This window comes from Notamacropus eugenii, chromosome 1 (assembly GCF_028372415.1).
Source record: "Notamacropus eugenii isolate mMacEug1 chromosome 1, mMacEug1.pri_v2, whole genome shotgun sequence".
Classification (NCBI taxonomy): Eukaryota; Metazoa; Chordata; class Mammalia; order Diprotodontia; family Macropodidae; genus Notamacropus; species Notamacropus eugenii.
The window spans coordinates 717,523,643-717,550,393 of NC_092872.1; the positions used below are offsets into that span (position 1 = coordinate 717,523,643).

Below are 26,751 nucleotides of genomic sequence, written 5' to 3' on the forward strand. Positions count from 1 at the left end.
GGGGCTCACTCAAATTTTGGTAAATCTGCTCAAAATATCTGTCACCTCCTGCTGTGTGAAATCTTCAGTAATGGCTTTAAACACCTTGTTTCCTCCCTGATCCTCCTCTTTTCTATGGGTGATAAGTCTGGCCTCAGTATCTACATCTGGGTATTTAGCCCCATGCTCATCCCATGCCTTCTCATCTAAGATCTCATTATCCTCAGACTGGTCCCAAATATCCCTATCTCATCTTATCCTGCTGTTGCAGTTGCAATTACTGCACAAACTTTTCTTTTGTTAATTTTCCATTTCCGTTTATGGTATTTTGTACAGGGCAATCCTTAAGGCTGCCTTGTCTGCCACTTCCTGATAATTTCTTACTTGATATCCCAAAATAACATTTTGATATTGCAGCATGGATAGTTTGATTTGTAATGTAGCTAATTCCTTTTCACAGACAATCTTCTTTTCTACCACTTGATCCATTTGTTCACACATTTTCCTGTACCCAGTCAAAAGAGCTCAACCCCATTGCCCAAGGCTAATGGCGTCTCTTCCTTTTTCAGTGGGGATAGTTTCTAAGCAATGTGCCACATCTAGTGTCTCAGCTTGTTTGAATCGACTCCCCCATTCTTATCTAGATCCTGCACTTTTTGCCCATTCTTTCATGAAGGAAGGATGCAGAGGGTCTTCCCAGCCTGGGATGTCAATTTCTTTATTATCATTTTCCTTATTTTTCCTAAAAAGTGGCATTGTACCTCAACATCCTGTTCATGATGCCAGTTGTAATTGAAAGGGATTACAGACTGCAGTACTTTCACTTTAGGTTCAGATCTTAAGATACAGTGACACACACTAAAGCAATCTTAATAGGCAATTAAGTTTTATTACTCCAAACAGTGTAAATTATCAAGTGTGTACATATAAACAATAGATAATAGTTAAGACGGAATAGAAAAAGAGAAAGTACACCTCACCAGTCAAGTCTGAATTTCATCACTACGGCTACTGGGGAAGGGGGCAGCAGTTAGCAAAGGTCCTGACAGGGAGAGCAGAAGCAGGCTTCCCCACTTCTGCAGCAAAGACTTCCAAAGATTCTTCTCCCACTCAGTTCCTTTATACATGTAACTTCAGGGAAAACATGACCATTAGAGCAGAGAGATCAAAGAAGGAACGTTGGCCAAAGTTTCAGTTCTGTACTTTGATGAATGTGCCCAAGGACTGGCCAGGTCCATGGACACAGACACCTCCTCCCTTAAGGAGTTTTATGACTTTTTAAGATAGGGGCCTCTTTGCCCTGGCTACATGGTTCATTAGTTCTTCCAATATTTGTGTTGCTTCCTTTAACACTTCGATTTATGCATGTTGGCTTTAAGTTATTTTCCTTATGTTACATCATGTGGCAGTCATGCAAGGGGCTGGGGAGAATCTCCTCAGTTTCCCCCATTATGCAAGGGGCCGAGAAGAATCTTCCTCAGGTTCTCCAAAAGTCCTCATGTGTTTGGGGTATAGTTTCTTAGGGGTAAGAGATTGTTTGTCCATTCACATTTCTCAGACTGACAGTGCTCCAGGGTATCAGCACCAACAAGGTCCTATTCACATTAATCTTTTCCTGGACATTTCACAGGTTCTTGAATCTCTTCTTTCTCCTAACCTGATTGTTTTACTGCTTCAGAGGGATAAGTAGAACAACGTACCTTCCTTTGCTTGTCAGGAAAGTGGAGGACCACCAGTACACACGGTGTGGAAATAGGTCCAGGAAATAGAGACAGGTTGACATAGCATTACTTCTGTACAGGTCAAGTCACCCTTCCCCAAGTGCCTAGCTTCAGGTTGGCCAATTTCTCAGACATCAATCAAAGAAGCCAAGTCTTCCTGGATTAACTGGATTTTCCTTTTACATATTTCTTTTAGTCCTCAAAAGCCCTTATAAAGGGAAAATTCAGGACATTCAACAGCAAGTCTGGGTCCTTTGGACTCATAGTCTCATTGTTGTTCCTGAGGATGAAGCTGTGATCCCAGTTGACATTTGAGGGCACTTCCAAACCTGCAGTTCTATGAAACTTATCACCAACTGAAGTCTGAACTATCCCCACTCTACACAGGACAGATAGAAATCGTGGTCCCTTATTCTGAAGTTAGCATTTCCCCCAAGAGAATACTCACTTCTATTTTTTGTAGAGTCATTGGGAATAAAATTAGGGGAGAGAAAATCAGTGATGACTCCAGTTCCATAGAGGAATGAATAAAAGTGTGGACCAAGAATCCTTCTCTAGGAAAGAGGATGAGAATGGAGCAGTACTCTTGCTAAGCACTATAGATCCACAGAACAGAGATGAATGAGGAGAACCTGTCTCTCTGGGCATCTTTTCCAATACATTCCTGGGCAGAGACTTCCAACTGTCAGGCACTACTGTCCTTTTCCCCACATATCTTCACATCTTGAGACCTCTGGTATTAGGACTTTTGTCTTGTGAATCCCTGGTGGAATAGGGTCCCATTTAAGAACTCTTTTCCCCATCCCCTCTGAATTTCTCCTAGCGGACAGGCAAAGTAGCCTTTATATTCATTCTTCTTATGCAGAATACAACCGTTTCCCCCACCAAAGCTGTCTAGATATGTTTATCACATGCAAATCAATACTGTCACTCTATAACTTGTGGAGCAGGATGGCAGCCACAATGGCCTTCTCCTTCTGACCTCTCAGTGAACTTTGTCTGGGGAAATAGACATTACTCCAGGCTCTCATATTCTCCAGATCAATGTCAAATGATTTCATGGTAGCATGACCATGAATTAGGAGTCAGGGGAGCTGGTCTCTTGTCCCACACTGCCCTTCTCCAGGGGAGACTTTGGTTCTTGAAAGGCAAGATAGATATTCCTAATTTCATGCCTAGAGCTTTATCCACTGAGCCACCTAGCTGCCTCTAAATAGCTGACTATGAGTGAATTCTACATTACTGAGTGTCTGAAATACAGTTTCTAAATTTAATGCTTTATGGTTTTTATTTAGAAGCCAACAAAGGATGTGTCTGTGACTTTCAGCATGTAAAGGCTTCTCTTCCATTTCCAGGTCCTCCAATAGGCTGTGAAAGAGGGCAGTCTCCTTCATTCACCCTCAAACTCATCTCTGAGTATCTGCCCCCAGTGTCTCAACTTGGGACTCAGGTGTTAGATCACATTCCTTTCCTGGGAGAGGGCAGGAATCAAGGGTGAAGAACTTTATCCTTGGTCAACTTCTAGGGAAAGATCACCAAACCTCCAAATTTTGACCCACCTGAGTCTCCCAGAATTCTGCCTCTGATGAATATGGATGAAATGACTTTGGGCAAACAATTAAATGATCAAAGGCTAGACATGACAGAGTAGTAGCCAATCAATGTTGCTAGCAAGTGTTTTATGCCTGGAAGTTCCCTGTACCAATGAAATAAATAATCCAGTCCACAACCCAAACTCTCCAAAAAAGTGGACTGCAGAATTTTGATGATTGATAAGAAGAGTTGAGGTAATTCCTTTGGGAGGAAGGGACTTGGTCATCCCTAGGTTCTGTGACCTTCAACAGGTGTGGCAGAGAGGGGATAGGGGTGAGAATAATATGACTTCTAAAGACAGAGAACTTGAGTGCAAATCCCACCTTTGACATTTACTGCCAATTTACTTGGGCCAGTCATTTCCTCTCATTGGGCCTCAGTTTCCTCATGTGTAGAATAATAGGGATGGACATGGTTGTCTCTCAGGTAGCTTTCAGTTCTAGACTACTGATCCTCTCAAGGTCAACCTTCTTCAACTTTGTTTTCCCATCAGTTCAATGTGACTGCTGACCTCACAGGGGTAGAAGGTTCTATTCAGATACTCTAAATGTGCTATGGAAAGTTAAGGAAGACTCTCTGAATGGCTTACCAAGTCACCCACCCTGAGCTCATTCGGACCCTCTGCTTTATGCCTGTTTCCATATCAGTGCCAGTATGTGTTGTCCTACTCTGGGATATGTCGGAGGTGAGATTTGAACACATGTCTTCCTGATTCCAGGGTCAGCTCTCCATCTGCCCTTCCATGGTGCCTCTCTGAGGAAAGGTGCCCATAAAAGAAGGCACTGAAAAGGATTGGTAGGTAATGCAAAGTCTGAAATGATCCACAGGGGCACAACTAGACCCAAAATTTCACACACACACTCAAGAAATTTTGTGGTGGGGACACTTACACCTCCTTCTTTGTTGTCTCTTCCACTGGAATGTGAGCTTCTTGAGGACAACCACTGTCTTGCTTTTCTATTGTGTTTTTGTCACTTAATACAGGGCTTACTTAATACCTGCTTCATTCATTCGTTTCATCATTCACACCTATTTCAGTGACAGATGCTGGCTTTTCTCTCTGATTTTCCCTGGTCTTCCTCTTTTGCTCTTTTGGATGCCAAGGCTGTCCCTCCTTGCACACATCACCCTGTTCTTCCATCTGCCCTGTCCAAACCCCTCTTAGGCTTCTTGACCTTAGATCAAACCCTGTGACACCATGGGGACATGGCAGGTTCGGCAGCAACATCTGTGATGGTGTGCTGACTATGGAGCACAGGGAATCAATCAGTAAATGATGGACCCACCCAGAGGTGAGTGCAGGAGGGAGATGAAATGGGTTCTTAGGAAAGAATCAGGTATGTCCTCTGTCACATGGCCCCCAAAGATGTTCTCTCTTCCTTACATAGGGCATACCTGCCCCATTTAACAGATAAGACCAATGAGGTTTGTGGGTATGAAGTGACTTGCTCAGGGCCACTGAACTACTAAGCCTTAGTGGTGGGATTTGGACTGCAGTCTTTATGACTACGAAGTCCAATTCTCTATCTGCCATTCCCCGTTACATCCCCTGTGATAATGATTGGGAAGCTACTTGGTGCAGTGGATAGAGCACCGTCCTTGGAGTCAGGAGGACTTGAGTTCAAATCTGCCTCAGATACTCAGTAGCTATGTCACCCTGGGCAAGTCACTTAACCTCAGTTTCTGAGAGAGAGACAGAGACAGAGACAGAGAGAGAGAGACAGAGAGAGAGAGACAGAGACAGAGACAGAGACAGAGACAGACAGACAGAGACAGAGACAGAGAGAGAGAGAGAGAGGGACAGGGACAGGGACAGGGAGAGGGAGAGGGAGAGGGAGAGGGAGAGAGAACAATTGAGGCTGAAGGACAGAGGAAATGCTCCTGTTTAAGGGTATCCAGGAAGTTAGTTCTGGGAACCACAGCTTATGGAGGGACACAGGTAGAGGGATGAGAAAGGGAGTCCTTTCTGCCTTCCCATGGAAAGAAGGAAGCAACTATTTATGAAGCACCTACTGTGTATCAGGTACTGTGCCAAGTGTTTACAAGTCTCTCATTTCATCCTCAAAGTAACCCTGGGAGGTAGGTGCTATCATCGCCATTTTACTTTTGAGGAAACTGAGGAAAGCAGAGTTTGAATGACTTGCCCAGGCTCTCACAGTCTGTAAGTATCCTAGGCTGGTCTTGAACTCAGGTCTTCCTGGTTAAGGCCAAGATGCTCAGTGTGCTACCTAGCTGGATGCTACAAATTCTAAAACGCCATTTGTTGGCAGGGACAGGGCTAATGTTCCCATGAAAGATTTTCTCTGCTCTACCTCCTCCTTTTTCCTGACTGGCAGCTCTCCCATTTTCTGGATCTTCTGTGCCCCAAACTCCCACCTCCAATGGTCTGTTGCTAATTGTAATTGGGGTCTCCCTTCCTAAAATGTCAGAAGAGGAGAAGCAGACACATTTGCCAGAAATGTGTCAGTTCCACCCAGATCCATTCTATCATCATTTAATATGCTCCTATTGTGTTCTGAGTACTGTCTTGGTGCTGGAGCTGCAGAGACAAAAGGTGAAACAGACCCTGTCTCCAGGAGCTTGTGTGCTTTTGAGGAGAACAACATGTGTTTAACCAAAGCAAATGGGTCACAGGTGGCTCAGGAGTGCCATTAGTATAGAAAGATAGGTTGGAGTCAGACTATGAAGTTCACTCAAAAAGAAAAAACTGGAGGCTTATCCTCAACCACCTTCTTCCCACCTGGATTCTTCCACTTTGTGGGAAGAGAGGAAAGACAGAACCTAGATGAGGCCATCAGCTAATAGGACTGGCTCTTTTTCCCTGGATTGGAGGTAAGAACAACTTGCTCCAGAGCTTGAATTGTCTCATTCCCCCTTCCCTCCCAAGTCTCAGCAGTCTCTCTGGTAATCTAAAGCTCTGGTCACTCCATTTATAGTTCAATGAAGTCTTAGAAAGTAGGGGGCAGGGTAAAGGCATCTAGAAATTAGAAGCACTGTTAAGATCTGACTCTCCACAAGACACCTTTGATCTTGAACTCCTACAGAACAAGGCCTATTTTTCCCTTTGTATTCCCAGAGTTTGCCACAGCACCTGGCGCAGAGTAGGGATGTAACCACCCTTTATTGATAAGATGGAGAATGAACTTTCCTGTCCCCTTTCTTTTGAGATGATGTAAAAATTCAGTTCTCTAAGACAAATTCAAAATATTAAGTCTAGAATGGCTGATGTCTGCCTGAATGTCTCATCGATAGATCAGTGATTTCTGAGTTGGGAGCCCAGGAATCCAGTGTTATTGAGTAGATGGGAAGTGGGGATGGCATGGACAAAAGATGTGAAGCAGGAAAGCATAGGACTTGTTTGGGAGAGAGCTAGGAGTCCATTGTGGCTGGAGAGTAGGAGGTATGAAGGGGAGGAAATAGAGTGAGGTCAGACTGAATAAGCAGGTTGATGACACATGGAGAGCCTTCAAAGTCTGACTAGATAGTCTAGGCTCCTTGGGGCAGGTAATGCAAAACTCAGCAGATTTTTTACCCATGCAGTGATGTACCCAGACCTATATAGAATTAGGGAACTCTCTTCCTTCTTGGAAGAGCATGAAGAATTAATGGGTGTGGACGGATGTGTGACAGAGATTTCCTAGAAGGTATCGCCTTTTCATGTTGAACTCAGTGATTTTGCCTCCACACCCTAGGTACCTCACTAGGAACTTGGTACACCCATGTTTACCAGGGGAATTAGGGAAACAAATCCTTCACAGCTTTTTAGTCATTAGGGGATACCCCACAATTCCTGTGAATGAAAGGAAGATATGTCCTTCCTTCTTTCAAATTTCCCTATTAGCTCCATTCCCAAGCCCAGATCATCCCCATCTGTGCTCCCCGTCATCCAAATTAGACTTTAAAATATCTTATGCCACTAAGAAAGGTATTCCTCCTGAAGCTTAGAGTAAGGAGCTGTCAATACCCATTTTATTCAGTTAGCTAGATGACTCAGTGGAAAAAACACTGGATCTGGAATCAGGAAGACCTATGTTCAGATCCAAGCTCAGATACTTACTAGCTAAGTGACCCTGGGTAAGTCAAATAACCTATGTCTCCCTCGATTTTCTCAACTGTAAAATTGGGATTACTGTGAAGGTCTAATGAGTTAGTATTTGTGAAGTGCTTAGCACAATTCCTGGCACATTGTTAAATACTTAATCAATACATGCTTCTTCCCTTCCCTTTCCCATTGGAAAAATGGCCAGTGAGCCCCGAAAGGGAGGGAGGTAAAGGTGCTCAGCCTGGGTCCTGAGGGACATAGGAACCAATGATTAGCACAGGATCCCTTGTATCTTTTTTTCCTCTCTGTGGATGGAAATCACTATTTCTGGAGCCTTCTGACACTGCTGTCCCCTGGGGCTAGGAATGAATCCCACCCTAACTGAGGAAGCTGGGAAGATGGTGTTTCTTGGTGGGAGATCAAGTTGATTCATGGCCTAGTTGATCCCATGCCTAAAGAGGGTTTTGTGTGGACACTCTTAGTCACAATGTTGCTCAGGGAGATCTTTGGCTGAGAGGGAAATAAAACCATAAAAGTGATTTCTGGGAGAGGGCACTGAAGAATGGAGAGAGTGGAGCTCTTGGTAAGGTTTAGGAGGAATGAGGTGCAGACAGAGATGGAAGGATAGAAAGTGAGAACTCTTGTGGCATGCACCTTTGCCAGGCCCCAGGGGTCTGATGCAGGACAACTTTCCCAAGTCCTGATGCAGAGGGCCACAAGTGTTGTGGAGCCTTACCCCACCCTCACACCTCCTGGCTCTGTCTCCATCCTCCCCATTCCACCCACTGCTCTCTGCTCCTCCCTGATGCTAACATCCCCACTTACAAATCAGTTGATTATTGTAAAGGTTGAGCGGCCAAGCAGGAAGTACAAGATGACTATCTTTTTTCTAGTCAAAGTTTTCTAATCATATAATAAATATTTTTTCCTTCTTTCTTCCCATCAGCAAAGAGTATATTTGAATTGGTAGAAATTGATCTATTGGTTATCCTCCTACTTCCATGACCACACCTCAGACTTGTTTGTTTTATCATCACCAGTTTCAAACCTCTTAATCATGGTATTATGCCAAGCTCCTCTCCTGTCCTGTCCTCTCCATTCTTCTCCTCTCCTCTCTTTTCCTCTCCTCTTCTTTCCTCCTTCTACAGTCTTGCTTAGGAACCCCATCAGTTCCCATCATTTGATTATCATCTTTATGCAAATAATGTCCAGATCTCTATTTACACACCTAGTCACTCTCCTGAGCTCTAGTCATATATTACCAACTACCAAGTGCATTTCAGTCAGAATCAAACCTCTATGTAGTTTTCTTTTCTTAAAGACTGGGCCTCTGTATCTCTTCCACAATGGAAGTAAAAGAAGGGTCTTTTCACCAGGTTCCAGTGTAATTTGTTTTCTCAGAAGTCTTAGTGGAATTTTGAACTTTAAGAGACTTTTGAGGTATTCTTTATGAGGGCAGCTCTTGAGGTAGTAAGGCAACCAGGTCAGTGACATCAGTCCACAAGAGATTCAATAGCTTGGCAGATCTGAAGAACTCCCCTCCCTTCTTGATACCAGTTTACATAAGATCTCTCTCCTCTCCCAAAACTACTGAAAGTGTTTGTTAGTCCCTTCTTCTATCCCTATTCTGAATCTCCATGTGAAGTATACAACACGATTGAATCAATAATTCACACATTCTTTGTTACTTCCAAAGTGGTTAATCTTTTTTCATTGCAGAAAACAATTTTAACATTCAAATTTTTTTTTTGCAATTTTTCAGTTCCAAGTTCTCTTCCTCCCTTTTTGCTCCCCTCCTTGAGAAGGCAAGCACTTTGATATACATTATACATTTACAGTCATGCAAAACATGTTTCCATATTAGTCACGATATAAAAAAGAACACAGACCAAAAGAAATAAACGAAAGAAAATAAATTTTAAAAGTATACATCAATCTGCATTCACACCCCATCAGTTCTTTCTCTGGAGGTATGGTATTTTTCACCAAGAATTGTCTTCGATCATTGTATTTTTAAGAAGAGCCAATGTCACTCACAGCTGATCATTGTACAATGTTGCCATAATTGTCTTCGGTGTTCTTCAGTGGTTCTGCTCACTGCACTCTGCATCAGTTCATGTAAGTTTTTCCACATTCTTCTGAAATCATCCTACTTGTCATTTCTTATAGCACTATAGTATTTCATCATAATCGTAAGCTATAACTTGTTCCTTGATCAATGGACATCACCTCAGTTTCTAATTCCTTGCCACCACAAAAAGAGCTGCTATGAATAATTCTGCTTCTGTATGACTCTTTTCTTTACTTTCCTTCTCTTTGGGATATAGATATAGTAGTGGTATTGCTGGATCAAAGGGTATACAGGTGGGCATAGTTCCAAATTGCTCTCCAAAATGGTTGGATCCATGTGCAACTCCACTAATGGTGCATGAATGTCCAGATTTTTCCATATGCATCCAATATTTACCATTTTCCTTTCCTGTCATTTTTGCCAATCTGATAGGTATGAGGTGGTATCTCAGAGTTGTTCTAAATTGCATTTTTCCAATCAATAGAGATTTAGAGAATTGTTTTGATATGACTATAAATAGTATTGATTTCTTCTTCTGAAAACTTCCTGTTTGTATCCTTGGACCACTTTTCATTTGGGAATTTACTTGTGTTTTTATAAATTTGACCATATTCTCTGCATATTTGATAAATGAACCCTTTGTAAGAGAAATTGCTGTAAAATTCCCCCACTTTCCAGTAAAGGAAAAAGCTCCCTGACAGAAACACAGATATCTATGGATTTTTTCATAATTAAACTAAGGTAGAACCTTCAGGGCCCAGCCCAGCTCTTCCCACTGCTGTTGACTCACCCCTCCCCACCCAGCCAACTCTTTAACATTCTTTGGCATCTTTGGGGGCAGCCTCAGATACTTCTCCTTAAGCTCCAAGGTAGGAGGTGTCCCCACCCAAGCTACAGAACCACCCAGTTCCTGACTGTATAAAAAGCCAAATAGCCCCAGAAAATCTCAGTGGAGGTTAAAGAAACCACCACAGCCCAGGAGCTCAAGAAATTGGAGAGAGTAGTTGGATCAGGTACCTTTGTTCTGTACGGTAGCTGAAAAAGGTCTCTGTCTGGATCTGTCTCTCACTGGTGTCCCTTTGGTTCCAGGCAGGAGTATGGGTCTGAGCCTAATTATTTCTATTATCAGGATGACTTACTTTTTGCTTATAGTGTCCATTATGGCCCGTGGAGGTGGCAGATCCCTTCCTTGCTCACTGAGAGTGGGCATTGATGGCTGTTGAGTTGGGTTCAGAGTGGGAACTCTTAGTGACCTGTCTGTCTAAGATGGCAAAGCTGCAACAGTGGCAGGATCTTTGAATGGGAGCACATTCTTGAGTTTGGTCTTCTGTTCCATGTGCTTCCCTGGATGATATTGGAGGTGATGACACCTGTGGTCAGGGGGTGATCCCTGCTTTGTAAGCTGAGTGGAGCACCTAGGGGTGCCAGGGAAGATGAACCACCTGTGATTCTATTTAATCCAGCAGCCATGACCTGCTGAACCATGGCCCAGGGGACTTCCTCACCCTAGCACAGTTAAGTGAAATGCTGGAATGTTGCGGTTGGAGTCAAGACCTAAGTATAAATCTGACCTCAAACACTATTAGCTATTTGACCTTAACGAAGTCACTTAATCTCTATCTGCCTCAATGTCCTCAATTGAGAAACTGGGGATGATAACTGCACTTATCTCCAATGGTTGTTATAAAGATCTAATGAGGTAATATTTGTAAAAGGCTTAACCCAGTAATATTTGTAAAGTGCTAAGCCTGGCTTAGAATAGGTGCAGAAGAGAGGACAGGGAACAAGCATTTATTAATCTCTATTAAGGTTCCTAATAAATGCTGGTCTCTTTTCTTCCTTTTCCACACCTCTCTTGTTAGAGCTGCTGACGTAAAGCTGAGAATGGAGCTATACCTGGGTCTACTCCTGAAGAAAATCCTACAAATCAATTACATTCATTCTCCCTTTACAGGAGCAGAGAGAATCTTATCATGAACAGAGGGAACAAATATCCACATGGTCCAGGTAAGCAGACAATACGGCAGACAACATTGGTTCTGAAGCTAGTTAGCTGTGGGGCAATGGCAAGAGCACTCACTGGTTCTGAAGTTAGTGAACCTGGGTTCAGATTCTTCCTCTGATGCTTACTGCTTGTGTACTTTTGGGTAAATCATTTACTATCTCTGGGTCTCAATTTCCTCATATAATAATGATGATGATCACGGTAACAATAGAGATCATTTATATATGTGCCAGGTACTGCATTAGGTGATTAACTAATATGATCTCATTTGATTCTCACAACAACTCTGGGAGGTAGGCCCTGTTATTACCCCTATTTTATAATTGAGGAAACTGAGACAAAAAGAGGTTAAATGATTTGCCCAAGGTCTCACAGCTTAAGTGCCTGAGGCTGGATTTTGCAAAATGGTTTGGACTTAATGGTCACTATGGTCTTTTGCAGTTTTGTATCTGTGATCTGTGTCCACGCTGGAGAGGAGAAGGGTTAAGGTCACTGTGGGGTGATAAGTTTGCCTGGATAAATCTTGGAGAATCCAAATGTCATGCATATGAGAACACATGAGAGCCCCCTAAGTTCTAAAGAGTGTATGGAAGACACTTGTGTATCCCATTAATTTTTATTTTCACCTACATCTGTGATGGAGGCTTCCTTATTCTCCCTGCCTCTTAGCATCTCTCTTTCTCCCCAAATTACCTCAAATTAAGTTTGTATACATTCTGTAAATTCCTATACAGACAGTTCTCACTTGAGATAAATTTACGCAAAATTGAGTTACCTTAAAGGATTCTGAAGGAAATCTGCATTCCAAAAGTGACCCTGTCAACTTTACCTTAGAGTACTTTGCTCTCTCTTTCTTGCTCCTGCCCGTTGTCTTGGGGGCTTGGTGGCCTCTTCCCTCTGTCCTCCCCAACTGAAAGGAAAGAACCACTCCAAATACCTTCTTCCAAGAGAAAACAGAAGAATGAAGGAAGCAGCTATCACCCCTCCCACTAAGTCCCCCTTCCTCCCATTGCTATGATGAGCTTCTGTGCTGAGAGAGAAGAACTTTGCCCCACTTTGTCTGCCCACCTTCCTGTCTGTCTTCCCTCTGGTACATCATGTGTGTCCTCTCCTGTCTGTGTCCATCTGACCCCTACATGTCCCCTCAGCTCCTCTTGCTCTTCTTCCTCTAGGTTGTGGCCCTGGTTCCCTCATGCTCCTCCCCTATTCTTGCTTCTGTGTCCCCATCCTTGGATTGTGTGCTGGTTCCTTCCCCCCACAGGAGGCAACCCCCTCAATGCCCCCTTTCTGCCTCATCCCTCCTTCCCTCAAGTCTGAGATAAATTCAAATTACTGCTGAACAATCCACTGACTTAAAGAGAACTGTTTGTATATGTCCATGTTATATGCTCTGCAAGAAATGAAGATGTTTGAGTGCCATCTTGGGGCCTGCCATATAACAGAATAGCTTATTGATTCATTGAAGGATATCATGCTCACTTTAACTTTGATGTTTCTGCTTTCATTTTATTTCAGGTTCAATGCATCCAGTAATATCACAAGGTGAGACATAGCTGTGCCCGCTCATGCTCTCCCATGCCTGGTCTCCCTGGGGGGGCAAGGAGAAGCCTGTCCTAGGCTCTGCTGACACCTAACCTTCCACAAATGGAGACATGATAGGTCCAATTGTTCATTTCTATGGGTGAACTGGGAGTGGAGAGACAAGGTGAGCAAAGAGATATTTAGAGGGTGACCTTTGAATTCAAGTTTCCTGGTCCAAGTGAGCTACCTCTTGGCAGATGTGGGGAAGGCACTGTTAGGGTCATCACAAAGATCCTGGGAAATGACCATGGTACTGTGGATCTGGAGAACGACAAATGCCTTAATTTCCCTCAACAGTAAAAGAGAAGGATCTGCTTTTCCAGTTATAAACCAGTGAACTTGTCTTGGATTTCTACAAAACTGAAGAAAGAACCATTCAAGTGATGCCTGAGGAACAGTTAGAAAAAGAGGCACTGATTACAGGTTGTTAGTATGCATTTAAAAAAAACCACAGTCATGTGATTCTAAATTTGTGTCCCTGTTTGATGGAGTAACTGAACGGGAAGACCTGGGAGATGTCACAGATAAAATTCAGTTGAATTTGGCAAAGCAATAAAGGATCTTATGCTATTTTGTGGGAAAAGCGAGAGAGGTGCTGTCTAGCATATAGGACAATTAGAATTTGGATGGATTCAGAATTGGTTGGATGACTAGATTCAGAAGGATTCATTAATCCTTATGTGGATAGAGCCTCAGCCCTGGAGTCAGGAAGATGTGAGTTCAATTCCAGCCTCAGACACTGACTAGATGTGTGACCCTGGGCAAGTCACTTAACCTTATTTGCTTCAGCTTCCTCTTATTTAAAATGAGTTGGAGTAGGAAATGGCAAACTACTCCAGAGTCCTTGCCAAGAAAACCCCAAATGAGGTCAGGAAGAGTCAGATGTGACTGAAAAACAACAAATCCCCCCCAAAATGTAGACTTGGATGGAGTCTCTAGAGGAGTACCCCAGGGATATGTTTAACCTGGGCTGTTTAACATTTTTATCAATGACAGATGAGATGTTTCTCAAGCTTGCAAATAATAAGAGAGCTGAGTGGGAGAGTCATTGTCCAGAAGTATAAAAATCAGGTTTCAAATAAATTCTGACAGTCTATAAGACTGGTCTCCTGCTACTGAAATTAGGTACAATAAAAATAAATGGAAAAGTTCTACACTTAGGTTTAAAAAATTGACTTAGCCAGTACTAGACTATCGGGTTAGATAGTAGTTTGCCTGAAAAACACCTGAGGCTTTCATTCACTAAGGATGGTAATAAACTGGAGAGTACTCAGAGAAGGGAGGCCCAATTCCATATTTTGATATTGACAGTAGTGAGAGTATGACAGGTAAGCATATGCACCCCCCACATACATGCACTCACACCCACATACACACAGACACACACAAACATACACATGAAAACCCCTGTCACCTGTGATATGGTGATTTCTTACCATAATTAATTACAGTTTCAAAAAATAAGGTGGTGATTAAGACTGTCCTCACAGCTGGAAGGTTGTGCTCCTTTTGAGGCATGAAAAGTTGGAAGCAACCAGATGGACACATCTGGATGAGGGACAGTCCTCAAGTCCATCTCATGTGAGGACAGTTCTCAGAGACTGGGGAGGTTAGGCTTGGGGAAAAGCAGACTCAGTGGGGAAATGATCACTGTCTTTAAGTATTTAAAGTCAACCCTGGAGAGAGAGATTAGACCCATCTTATTTGCCCTTGAATAGAAAAAGAAGAATGATGGGTACAATTGACAAAGAAGTAAATATAGACTCAGTGTCAGGAAAAGCCTTCCAACAGTTAGAGTTCTCTGCAAGTGGAACTGGGCTCTCTTCTGGTGTGGTGGGTCCCTCATTATCAAAGGTTTGTTTGTTTTTAAAGGATGGCTATTTGTTAGATGCACTCAATGTTTGGGAGTGGATTGGGTCAGGATACACTCAAAGTTCCCTTCCGTTTCTGAAATTCTGCAGTTCCCTCCTTCATAGTCACAGCTCTTTGGTCATCACAATAGGGATTCACATATATAGAGAAAGTGGCTGTGTGTAGACTCAGTTGGGGCTGTATTCCATCAAAATCAGTCCATCCTTCTCCATGTGCTGACAGAGAATTGGCAATTCCCTGAAAATTAACCCATTTAATCAGCTTTAATTCTCACAAGTCAACAACATTTGCATTGTAACAATTTTAATTTGAAAGCATTGGCTAAACCTTACGTCCGTGGAATTCGTGACACCAGTCAGCAAGTCTTCGTCCTTCAAGGGAAGACCCTTATAGCGGTTGCTGAAGATAGAATGGTGCACCAAAGTGAGTAGAAAACCTGCCCCTATTTTCTCTTTCTCTAAGGTAGACTCATGCTTTGGATGATCCTCTCTTTATAGTGTTCCCCAGGATATATGCTTGTAGCTCAAAAATTCCAGGGATGAACTGGGCAGTTATTAGGCATAAAGGGTGGAGGAAGAGGAAATTTCAATATCAGGCAGTGAATGATGGTGAGGGAAGAGGTAGGCTGGCTTTTGTTAGAGAGAGGGTGTGCTGTTCCATGAGAACAGAGACAAAAAATGCTTGGGGAGGATGGAAGAGTGAGGGGAAATTCAGGTTGATTGATCTTTTGCAATCCAATCTGGGAGGGCTCTAATGCCAGGGAATTATGGGAAGAATGGGACTGGGAGGAGGGGATAATGGGAGGACAGGAACAGAATAGAGTACAGGAATGGAATAAATGGATTTGACCTAGGTGGTTGACATTGAGGAAGAAGGTCAGGAAACTTCCTCCATGTGGTATTCTTTATAAGCAAACTAGGGTGGCACAGTGGCTAGAGCAATGAACTAGGCATTAGAGAGACATGTGTTAGACTCCTCTTCAGACACTTAATAGCTTTGTCATCTTGGGCAGTCATTAGGGAGAAATGAGGCTCTCTGAGTCTCATTTTCCTTATCTGTGAAATGAACGGGTTGAATTTGATGACCTAGAATTAGACCTAGGTCTAATTCAATAACTTTATTGTAGCAAGTTGAACTCGACCTCAACTCCCCAAGTAGTATGTCAGTGGATGGATCTGGGATATGGAATGTCCCCCTCCACATCTCTTAAGAATATTGCCCCTTTTGCCTTTGTGGAAAGTTGGGGAATGGCTGTGATTGCTTGAGTACTCCCTAGCTCTCCAATCTTCAAGAGGGCTACAGGGCTAGAATTATGTCTACCTATTGCACATCAGACATCTACCATGTAGAAGTACAATATTTTGTTGGTGTTTAGGGTAAAAGTCATTTTTGCTAGTCACTCTGTGAGTAAGTAGTCCTACTCTAGAACAAGTGGGTAACAGTCAATGTAATCAGAGCCAGCTCATATTTCATTCCACAAAATACTAATTACATCAAAAATGATCATGTATAATGAACAAATATATCTATCAAAGCAAACAGTAAGACAGTAATTAGGGAAGTTAAACCAATTAATTTGGTCAGAAGTCTGTGTGATTTGGAAGGGAGGTGAAATCTCATCTCCAAAAACAGGAAACAACCTGTCCCAAGAAGTCTGCTCTTTGTAGCCTTTGGGAGTGCAGGTTCTGGGAAGCAATGAATACATTAATTGGGGTGAGAGCTTCTCCTGGCATCTCCAGTTTGCCCAAAATCAATCCTTTCTCTCTCATTCCACCTCTCTTTTTCTCCATTTTTCTGCTTCTCCATCAAAAGTTTTTCAGCTATTCAGGACTCATATCTCATCATGTACACCATACACAGCATCACAGGACTATCTTTCGGGACACTGCCAATTCAGCCTGGTCATGGTGTTACCTGAAGGGAAAGCAGAGAAGCAAATTACAGACCTGGCTGATGCAGTAATCAGGGAAATAGCTCTTTTGTGAGATCGGAGAGGCCCTCCATCTGTGATATGCCCTGTGAGGACTATTCTTCAGAGTTAGGATCTAGAATTCCTACCAGAGATTAAAAAGTGCAAAGAAAAAATTGAATCAATATGAAGACTAGACTGTTGAGTTGATGACCTCAACATACAGGAATGGATAGAAGATTCCCATAGATCTCTGCACTTCAGTTTCCTTTCCTTCCCTGGGCACTTTCAAGCCTATATCCTTGAAATGCCACTCCAACTGAGGCATTCCCTTGCTCTTTTCTTTAGACAGATGATCTGTTCCTCCATTACCTTCCTTTTTGTCAGAAATTCATTCTTGATCCTGCTATTCTATTCACCCTGAGTAGTCACCGATTCTTATATTCACAGTCACACTGACAACTACACCATGTCGAGATGAGTCTCTTGCAAAAGACAAAGGCAAGGCTATTTACCTGGGGATAGCAGACCACACACTGTGTTTGTGCTGTGCAGAGGATGGAGGGCAACCAGCACTGAAGTTGGAGGTGAGTTTCATAGCATCTCATAGAATTTCAGAATGGAAATGAATTTCAGAGGTGACCTAGTCCAACTAATATTTGAATTAGAATCTCCTAGAAAGTAGCCCCAAGTAGTGGTCATCCAGGTTTCAATGAAAGCTCTTGGGTTCTAGTAAAGGACCTTTTGCTCTATCTTGCTAAAATCAGGCCATCATACCATGTCCTACCCTTTTCCAGACCTCACATCCTCTCCATATGCTTTTTGCTTTGCTTTATGTGTTCTCTTATTGGTTAGCTCCTAGGGGGTAACAACTACCTTACTTGCTGATATTTGTAACCCCAGTACTTTGCACAGTGTCTGGCATGTGATTAAACCCTTAATAAATGAATTTTCTCATCCTTTCCCTTCCTCCCTTTTTCCTTCTTTCTTTTTGTTCCTTAATTCCTTTTTTCTTCTTTCTTTTTGTTTCTTAATTCTTTTTTTCTTTCTCTCCTTTCTTTCTTTCCTTCTTTTCTGCATTTCTTCCTGCTATTTCTTTTCCAAGTAGTTGACTCCTCATTAATCTATAATTAGTAATAATTAATCTTTGATCATTAGATAGTTTCACCTTATATTAATCCTGAATATTTGCTGCAATATTCACACTTTCTTCCTAGTTCCACTCATTGAGACCAAGCAGAGAATATTTAAATTCTTCTTTTGCATGAAAGATCATCTGACTCTTGAAAAAAGATGTCATTTCCCTGGGTGGGGGGAGAGCCAAGAAGGTGGAGTAGAAGCAGTAACCAAATTGACTTTTCCCCTGAAAATCCTCAATAAGCCCATAAAAATGAGTCTAAGCAAACCTGTAGAAAATTACTCTAAACAAATTCTAGGGCAGCTGAAGCCAAAAAAGGACAGACAAGCAAATTTCCAACACAAGACAATCTGGAAGGTTGACAGGAAGGACCTCTCATTCTGTGATGTGCGCACAGTGCAGTTTGGTGTGGGACATACCAGTATAAAGGGAGCTGGAGCAGGACTTAGGGGACTGAATCACTGGTGGCTGTAGTGGCTTCCAGAGTTCTCAACCAGCAAACTCCAAAGACAGTTTTGAAGTTCAATGGGAAGGGTTCTTTCACCTGGTTGACAGGGGAGTGTGGTTTAGTTGCAGGTCCAATCTCAGCACCAGCCCTGCACCAGGCACAGCCCTAGGGCAGTAGCAGACATTGCAGAAGGTGGGGGCTGCTTCTGAAACTCTCCACATATCAAAGAGCTAAAAAAGTCAAGTAATTAGCAAGGCAAATGAGCAACTGGGACGGGGTGGGGGAGGAGGGACAGGGAGAGAAGACTATAGATTCTTACTTCCTTGGTGAAAAGGTATTTTCTTATGTCATGGGTGACAAGGAAGATCAAAACATACAAGCAGAAGACAACAAAGTCAGAGCTCCTGCATCAAAAGCCACCAAGAAAAATATGAATTTGTTTCAAGTTATGGAAGAGCTCGAAAAGGATTTTGAAAATCAAGTAAGAAAAATAGAAGAAAAATTGGGAAGAGAAATCAGAGTGATGAAGACAAATTATGAAAAAAAGAATTAATAGCTTGCAAAAGGAGACCCCAAAAATGCTGAAGAAAATAACACCTTTAAAATTAGAGTATTTCAAATGACAAAAGAGGTCCAAAAAGTCAATGAGGAGAATAATGCCTTAAAAGTAGAATGGGCCAAATGGAAAAAGAAGTCCAGAAGCTCACTAAAGAAAATAGTTCCTTAAAAATTAGAATGGAGCAAATGGAAGCTAATGAATTCATGAAAAGTTAAAAAAGAAAAAAACAAAAAGAAATTATAAAACAAAACTGAAAGAATGAAATAATAGAAGACAATGTGAAATATCTCATTGAAAAAACAAGTGACCTGGAAAATAGATCCAGGAGTGATCATTTAAAAATCATTGATCTACCTGAAAACCATGATCATAAAAGGAGCCTATACATCATCTTCCAAGAAATTATCAAGGAAAATTGTCCTGATATTCTAGAACCAGATGGTAAAATAGAAATGGAAAAAATTCAACAGTCACCTCCTGAAAGATATCCCCAAAGGAAAACTCCTAAGAATATTGTAAACAAAATCCAGACTTCCTAGGTCAAGGCAAAAAATATTACCAGAAGCCAATTCAAGTATAGTGGAAATACAATCAGTATAACACATGATTTAGCAGCTTCTACAACAAGGGACTGAAGGGTTTGGAATGTGATATTTTAGAGGTCAAAGGATCTAGGATTAAAACAAAAAATCACCTACCAAACAAAACCAAGTATAATACTTCAGAGGAAAAATGGAATTTCAATAAAATAGAGCACTTCCAATTATTCTCATTGAGAAGATCAGAGCTGAGTAAAACATTTGACTTTAAAATAAAAGAATCAAGAGAAGCATGAAAAGGTAAAGAGGAAAGAAAAATCATAAGGGACTTATTACAGTTGAACTGTTTGCATTCCTACATGGGAAGATAGTATTTGTACCTCATGAGACGTTTCTCAGTATTAGGGTACTTGGAGGGAATATGGGTGTGTATCTATGTATCTGTATATATGTATGTGTGTATGCATCTATATGTGTGTGTATTTATATGTATGTTTGTATATATGCACTCACACACACACACACACATATATATATATGTATATATTTGGAGAGAGAGAGAGAGTGAGAGAGAGAGAGAGTCGTCACAGGGTGAGCTGAATATGAAGAGATGGTATCTAAAAATAAAATTAAGTGTTGAGAGAAATGCACTGGGAGAAAGAGAAAGGGAGAGGTAGAATGTAGTAAATCATCTCACATAAAAGAAGCAAGAGAGAACTTTTACAATAGAGAGGAAGAGGGGGAAGGTGAGAGGGAATAAGTGAGCCTTATTTTCATCAGATTTTGCTTCAGAAGGGAATAACCTATAAACCCAATTGTGCATTGAAGTTTATATTAGCCTATAGGAAAGCAGGGGGTAAAGGGATAAGATGGGGTGGGGGGCGTAATAGAAGGGATGGCAGATTGGGGGAAAGGGGTAGTAGGAAGCTAACACTTCTGTAGAGGAACAGGTCAAAGAAGAGAATAGAATAAAAGGAGGGTGGGACAGGATAGAGGGAAATATAGTTGGTCTTTCACAACATGACTGTTATGGTAGTGTTTTGCATGACTACACATTTATAACCTATATTGAATTGCTTGTCTTCTCAACAAGAGTGGATGGGGAGGGAGGTAAGGGAGAGAATATTGGAGTCAGAGCTTTAAAAATGAATTTTAAAAACTATTTTTACATGCAACTAGGAAATAAGATATATAGGCAATGGAGTATAGAGATCAAACTCACCCTTCAGAAAAACATAAGGAATGGGGATATGGCGGAGGGGTGATAGAAGGGAGGGCAGATTGGAGGAGAGAGAAATCAGAATATATGATGTTCAGGGGATGGTGGGGAGGGGGGAGATGGAGAGAAAAATTGAAATTCAAACTTTTGTGGAAGTGAATGTTGAAAACTAAAAGTAAATTAATTAGAAAATAAAAAAAGAACAAAGTCAGGATATAAAAAGAGGGTATCAATAAAAAATTTTAAAAACTAAAAAAAGTAAGATATTATGTCCTCCACAGAGCTATTCCTCTTCAGGGTAAATACCACCAGTGCTTTCATCTCTTTCTTATACTGCACAATCTTAGCATCTTTCATCATCCTGGTCTCCAATCTCTGGATACTCTCCAGTTTTAAAGTTCTTACTGAAATGTGGGGTTCAGAACTGATTGCATGAAAAACATTAATAGAGTATTTGCTATGAAGCAAACACTTTTCTAAGTACTGAGAATGAAAATAGAAAAGTCCCTTCCCTTAAGGAGCTTACAGTATAACTAAGAAGATGCCAGACCCAAGGCAGTGGTGGCCAGAAAAGAGAATTGTGTTCTGGGAAGTCACAAGCATGAATTCAACAATAGGGTAGTCAAATTACATGGACTTTGAGAGGCAATGGTAATGGCTAATAATATCTAACATTGATAGAGTACTTTAAGGTTCACAAAGCACTTTATGGATGCTATCTCATTTGATCCTGAAAAGAACTCTGTGAGGTAGGTGCTATTGTCATATACATTGAAAAGATGTGGAAATTGAGGCAATCAGAGATTACGTGACTTGTCTAATGTCACCTAGGTAGCATGTTTCTAAGGCAGTATTTGAATTCAGGTCTTTCTGATCCAAGTTCAGCAGAAATTAGCTGCCAGTGGGAGAATGAATTTGATTAAAATTCTCAGGAGAAGAAGCAGTCCCCCTCCCCCTGCAACAATCCCCCTGTCCCCAAACACAAAACAAACCCAATGCAACCTTTGGTTACATTTAAAAGTGATACTTTCCAGCAAGGGCTGGATGCACTCTGCTCCTCTCCCACCTCATATGGAGTACTGTATTCCATTTTGAGCATCATGATTTAGAAAGGACATTGATAAGATGGAGAGTGTCTAGAGGAGGGCAACCAAGATGGTGGAGGCTCTTGATGTATTTTTATTTGAGGATGGGTTGATATAACTGGGCATTCTCAGCCAGGAGAATTTCTCAAATTAGGGGTTTTGAGAGGGGGATATTTTATCTGTCTTCATGTATTTGAAGGGCTATTTCATGGAAGAGGGACTTGATATTCCATTTGGCTTCAGTGGGCAGAAATGGGACCAAGTAGTGGAAGATAAAAGATGCAGGTTTGTTTAATATCAGCAATTCCATCCGAACAATTGGAGTTGTCTCAAAGTGGGATGGACAGCCTTAGGAGAAGATGGGGTCCCAGTCCTTGGTATTCCTAATAGGATTTTTTTGTCTATATGTTGAACTCAATGGCCATTGAGTTCCCTTCCCAATCCCTAGCAAAATTCTATAACCCCATCTAACGGACTTTTTCTTCTTGTTTTTCAGGAGAGGGACATCATGGAATTATATCATGCCCCCAAAGCAGAGAAGTCTTTTGTATTTTACCAAAATGCAAATGGCAACTCTTCTACCTTTGAGTCAGCTACCTATCCTGGCTGGTTCATCTCCAGTTCAAGGGAAAATGGGAAACCAATCAGGATGACCAAGAATGTGGCAAAAGATAACATAAATTTCTATTTTCATACCAGAATTGAACCTGGTATGGGCCAAATAGCCTAAACTCAACAAAAGCCTGTCCTGCTTGCCTACTGTACCACATGTCCCAAAACACTTTCATATATATTAAATTTGTGCCTGTGATGGGAGACGTGAAATATAACTAGGATGTGTTCCTGCCTTCTAGGAGCTTAGCATTTAATGCCACTGATTTAAATTAAGCTATCTGTCAACCATTGCAGTCATTGATACAAGATGCCCTGGGTGACTGAGGCTTTCAGCATGTCAGCTCTTGAACTCCCCATCCAGTCAATTTCCCTCACATTCCACACAGTAGAGCAGTTCTTAGTGACAAGGGGAAGGCTGACTACAGACATTGGGACCTTGGCCAGGTGGCATTTTGGAATGTGTTTGTCTTCTTGAATTACTCTGAGGAGGATGTTTTCCATAGAAGATCTGTCCCAGGTGCTGAAGTTTTGTGGCTATTTCTAGACCAAAAGCATTAGCAACATGGATCATGAAGAATTTGTTGTCCCCACTGGTCTCTGGATATGAACTGAATGAGTTTGTCCGAATGTTAGAGTTACTGGAATAATGTAAGTTTCCATATACTCAAGCAGGAAATAAATTGATTAAATGTATATTTATATAACATATATTTGTATATTTAATGCATCATTATATATGAGTTTGTGATGTATTTTACAGTTATGTCATATGAAAAATATGTGTTAAATGGATTACACACACACACTTAGATACACACTTACACACACACACACACACACACACACACAAGAATGTATGCATATCTGATCAGGTTGCAGAGTGCAGTTGATAACGGTACTGAGTGGCAAATGCCATGGATTCAAATTCCAAATGTGCCTCTTATTACCTGTGTGACTGTGGACAAGTCACTAAACCACTCCAAGGCCTAAGTCTCCTCATGTGTATAATGAGAGGATTGGATCTGTTATTTTAGGCTGAATAAATGTTGGCATGGCTCATAGGAAACAGGAGTGATAGCTTTTCAGCCTCATAAGCAGAGAGAACTGGGACAGATCTCTCCCTCTGGAGATGAAAATACAAGGATGTTGGGTCTCCCTTTAGCTCACACAGTTTGTTGTGAAAGATCTTGAATAAGAATTCAGACTTGCTAACTCCAAATTCCCCCCATCTCTACCCTAGCACTTCCCTGTCTTCCTGAGTTATGAGTGGTATGAAACACAATTTAACATATCATGAAAAATTGTGCAGAATCTGAAGACAAGAAGGTACGGGTGAGGCAGTCAGCTCACATCAGTATTTCTATCCAAGTGTCAAAATCAGAGTCATCATTAGTCCTGAGTCAAGAGGAGGTCTGGGTAGATCTCACTGCATTTTATTACCTGGATGTGAGAACTAATATTCACCATCTGCCATCTCTGTGAAGCCATGTGTAGGAACGAATGGAAGTGTAGGTTATAAGAGATATTTAGTTCCTTATGCAAAATTATGTCACTGCTATAAATGTTGTTGGTTAATTGGTTCCAATTCTTCATGAATCTGTCTTGGGATTGTTTGGCACAGATATTGGAGAGGTTTCCATTTCCTTCTCCAGTGAAGTAAAGCAAACAGGTTAAGTAAGTTGCCCTGGGTCACCTAGCTAGTGAGTGTTTGAAGTCAGATTTGAATTCAGGTCTTTCTGACTCCAGGCCCAATAATCTATCCACAATTGTGGATTGCATCCAGCTGTGCAAGATGACAAAAAGGAATACCTAGTATGGGAGGCTTCTCAATTCCTCTGCACTCTTCTTGACTCTTCCCTCCTGGGTTCTATTTAGGAATTACCAGTCGGTCATCACATTTCAGGCACTGAGACATATCTCCATCATTTGCATCTCAGACTGGGAGATCCAGGAATCTAGGTTGTTAACATTCACTTTGACCTCAAGTACATAGTTAAACAATGGTTTAATTAGATTAGTAAAAAGTAAGAAGCATTACATCCACGTATCATAGAATTCAACATTCCAAACATTCTTCAGTCCCAACTCTCTCCAGGTAACAACTTTCTTGTAGGTTGAAGTATGTTTCCTCCCATTTCAGCCTGCCATAGCTGTGGGAGAGCCAACACAAAGGTTCATTATCTTACCAGAAATTTTCCTTATCCCAGTGAAGAGAGCCTGAGACCTAGAATATTTCAAGAAAAACAAGCATTTATTAACCACCTACTTCATGCAAAGTCTTGTTCTAGTTGCTGGGAGAAAGACAAAATCACAATAGTCTTTTCCTTCAGGGAGCTTAAAGTAAGTGGATATCAGGGACAGGGGACCATGACAAGAGCCATTGTTGATTCTCATTCACAGGTACATGAGCAAACAGGGCTGCATAGATTGAGAAGAGGGAACAGGCAAAGAGAGTAGGAGAGAGAGAAGGAGGGAGGAAGGAAAAGAAAGTAAAGAGAGAGAAAGAGGAAGGAAGGGGATAGAGAGAGACAGAGAGAGATATAGAGGCAGAGACAGAGATAGAAAGCCCAAGAGAGAAAGACAGAGATAGAGGGAGAGAGAGGAAGAGAGAGACAGAGAGAGACAGAAAGAGAGGGAGGGGGAGAGAGAGAGAGAGAGACAGAGAGAGAGAGAGAGAGAGAGAGAGAGAGAGAGAGAGAGAGAGAGAGAGAGAGAGAGAGAGAGAGAGAGAGAGAGAGAGAAAGATGGAAGAAGGGACAGGGGCAAGGAGGGAGTATGAGAGGGATGGGGCAGAAGGAGGGAGAGGGAGGAAGGAAGAGAGATATAGAGAGAGACTTGTCTACTTTGCCCTACATCAGATCCAAAACTTAAACCTTCAGAGAGACACTAGTACCTTCCATTTGTAAAATTACAGAGTTGACATAATCATAATGAGAGGGTTGGAAAGTCCTCAGCAGTTATTTAATCCATACTCCAAAAGAATTCCCACAGTAACACCCCTGACAAGTGGTTATTCAGCCTCTTTTTGAAAATTCTGATGGCTTAAAATTTCAGGAAGTCTTTCTGGACTCCATTGAAACATCCCTTCTTTCTCTTAGCCAGCTACTTTTTTGAGGATCTCTGCCTCTCAGAACTCTTGGTTTCCTTCAAAGTTCAGGTGAAGCATCACCTCCCACGTGATTCTCCAGCACAAGCACTTTCCGTCTGTGTCGTGATCACCTCTGGCAGTCTGGCAAAGCCTGTGAACTTCTCATAGTCATGCTTTTAAATGCATAAAGTACAATTAATCAATCAAGTAATAACAAGTATTAAGCATCTACCATGTGTCAGGCCCTGTGCTAAGCTCTGACAGTACAAAGGGAGGCAAAACATGGTCCCTGCCTTCAAGTAAGATGAGGAAACAAATATATAATATCGAGCTATATAAAGAATAAATAGGAAATAATTGATGGAGGGAAGTCACAGGAATTAAATCATAAAATTTCATAAAAACATGATAATGTATAAAATTATAAAGAAGAGCAATTACATTGAAATATTGTTATCAAAATATTATAAATATTATAAAGCTCATTTTCCCCAGGTTGAGGAGCTCTAAACCCAGAAGCTTGTTTCTCCTCCTCCCATTGCCTCATGGGGCCTTTTCCTACATATTTTATAGGTACTTATATGCCTCCACGTATCCCCCGACTTGGCTGAAAGCAAGGATCTGTCCCTTTCAGTCTTTGTATCCCTAGAGCATGGGCAGTGTCTGACATAGTTAAGTCTTCGAGAATTTATTTTGAAGGCTATGACACATTTGGGGTGGTGTCCTAATGGGGGCTGGTGTCCCAGACAAAGACCTACCTGACAACTTCATTTGGGCACACCCTCCATGGAGGAAGGAGAGTCAGTGTAACATGATGTAATCGGTGAGATCTTGAGATGGGATTTTGGGTTTGATGAGCAGGGATTACCCCTTTTTCACTGGCTGTGGGGTGGGGTTGAGAATGAATCAACTTGGAGTTCTGAGAGGGCAAACAGGTCTGTGCGGTTACATGGTGTTTTGTAAACATGGAGAACTTAGAACATTTCAAGCATAAAAAGGGAGCTGTCTTTTGAAAGCATGTCAGGGAAAGACAGAGAGAAGAAGAAAGCACGTCTTAATGCAGCTATTCCGTGGAGAAGTGAAAATAGAACCCCAGTAGAATGATGGGAGTATAGAATTAGAGTTGAAAAGGACCTCATCTGGTCCACCATTTCACCCTCCATTTTACTGATAAGAAACTGAGGCCCACAAAGCTAAATGACTCTCTTAAGATCTTCCAAGTACTAAGCATCAGAGAAAGGCATTGTACATGGGCCCTCTGACTGCAGGGGCTGTGCTCTCTCTGCT

At 41.7% G+C, this 26,751-nt stretch overlaps 1 protein-coding gene across 10 annotated transcripts in view; it reads left to right on the forward strand.

The window, feature by feature from the left end:
* LOC140521574 (interleukin-36 alpha-like) overlaps positions 1-23,082 on the forward strand; it is a 38,989-nt gene extending 15,907 nt beyond the window's left edge. The window contains exons 1-7 of one of the 10 annotated variants that reach the window (XR_011972988.1): positions 10,342-10,419; positions 11,269-11,413; positions 12,927-12,953; positions 13,290-13,415; positions 15,180-15,287; positions 17,224-17,360; positions 22,258-23,082. Coding sequence is in view for 5 of the 10 variants with exons in the window: in XM_072636765.1 (XP_072492866.1) it covers positions 11,380-11,413; positions 12,927-12,953; positions 15,180-15,287; positions 17,224-17,360; positions 22,258-22,491 (540 nt within the window). In the remaining 5 variants the exon portion in view is untranslated. The other 9 variants (XR_011972990.1, XR_011972986.1, XM_072636764.1 and 6 more) reach the window with 9 other exon arrangements.
* The last annotated feature ends 3,669 nt before the right edge of the window (positions 23,083-26,751 follow it).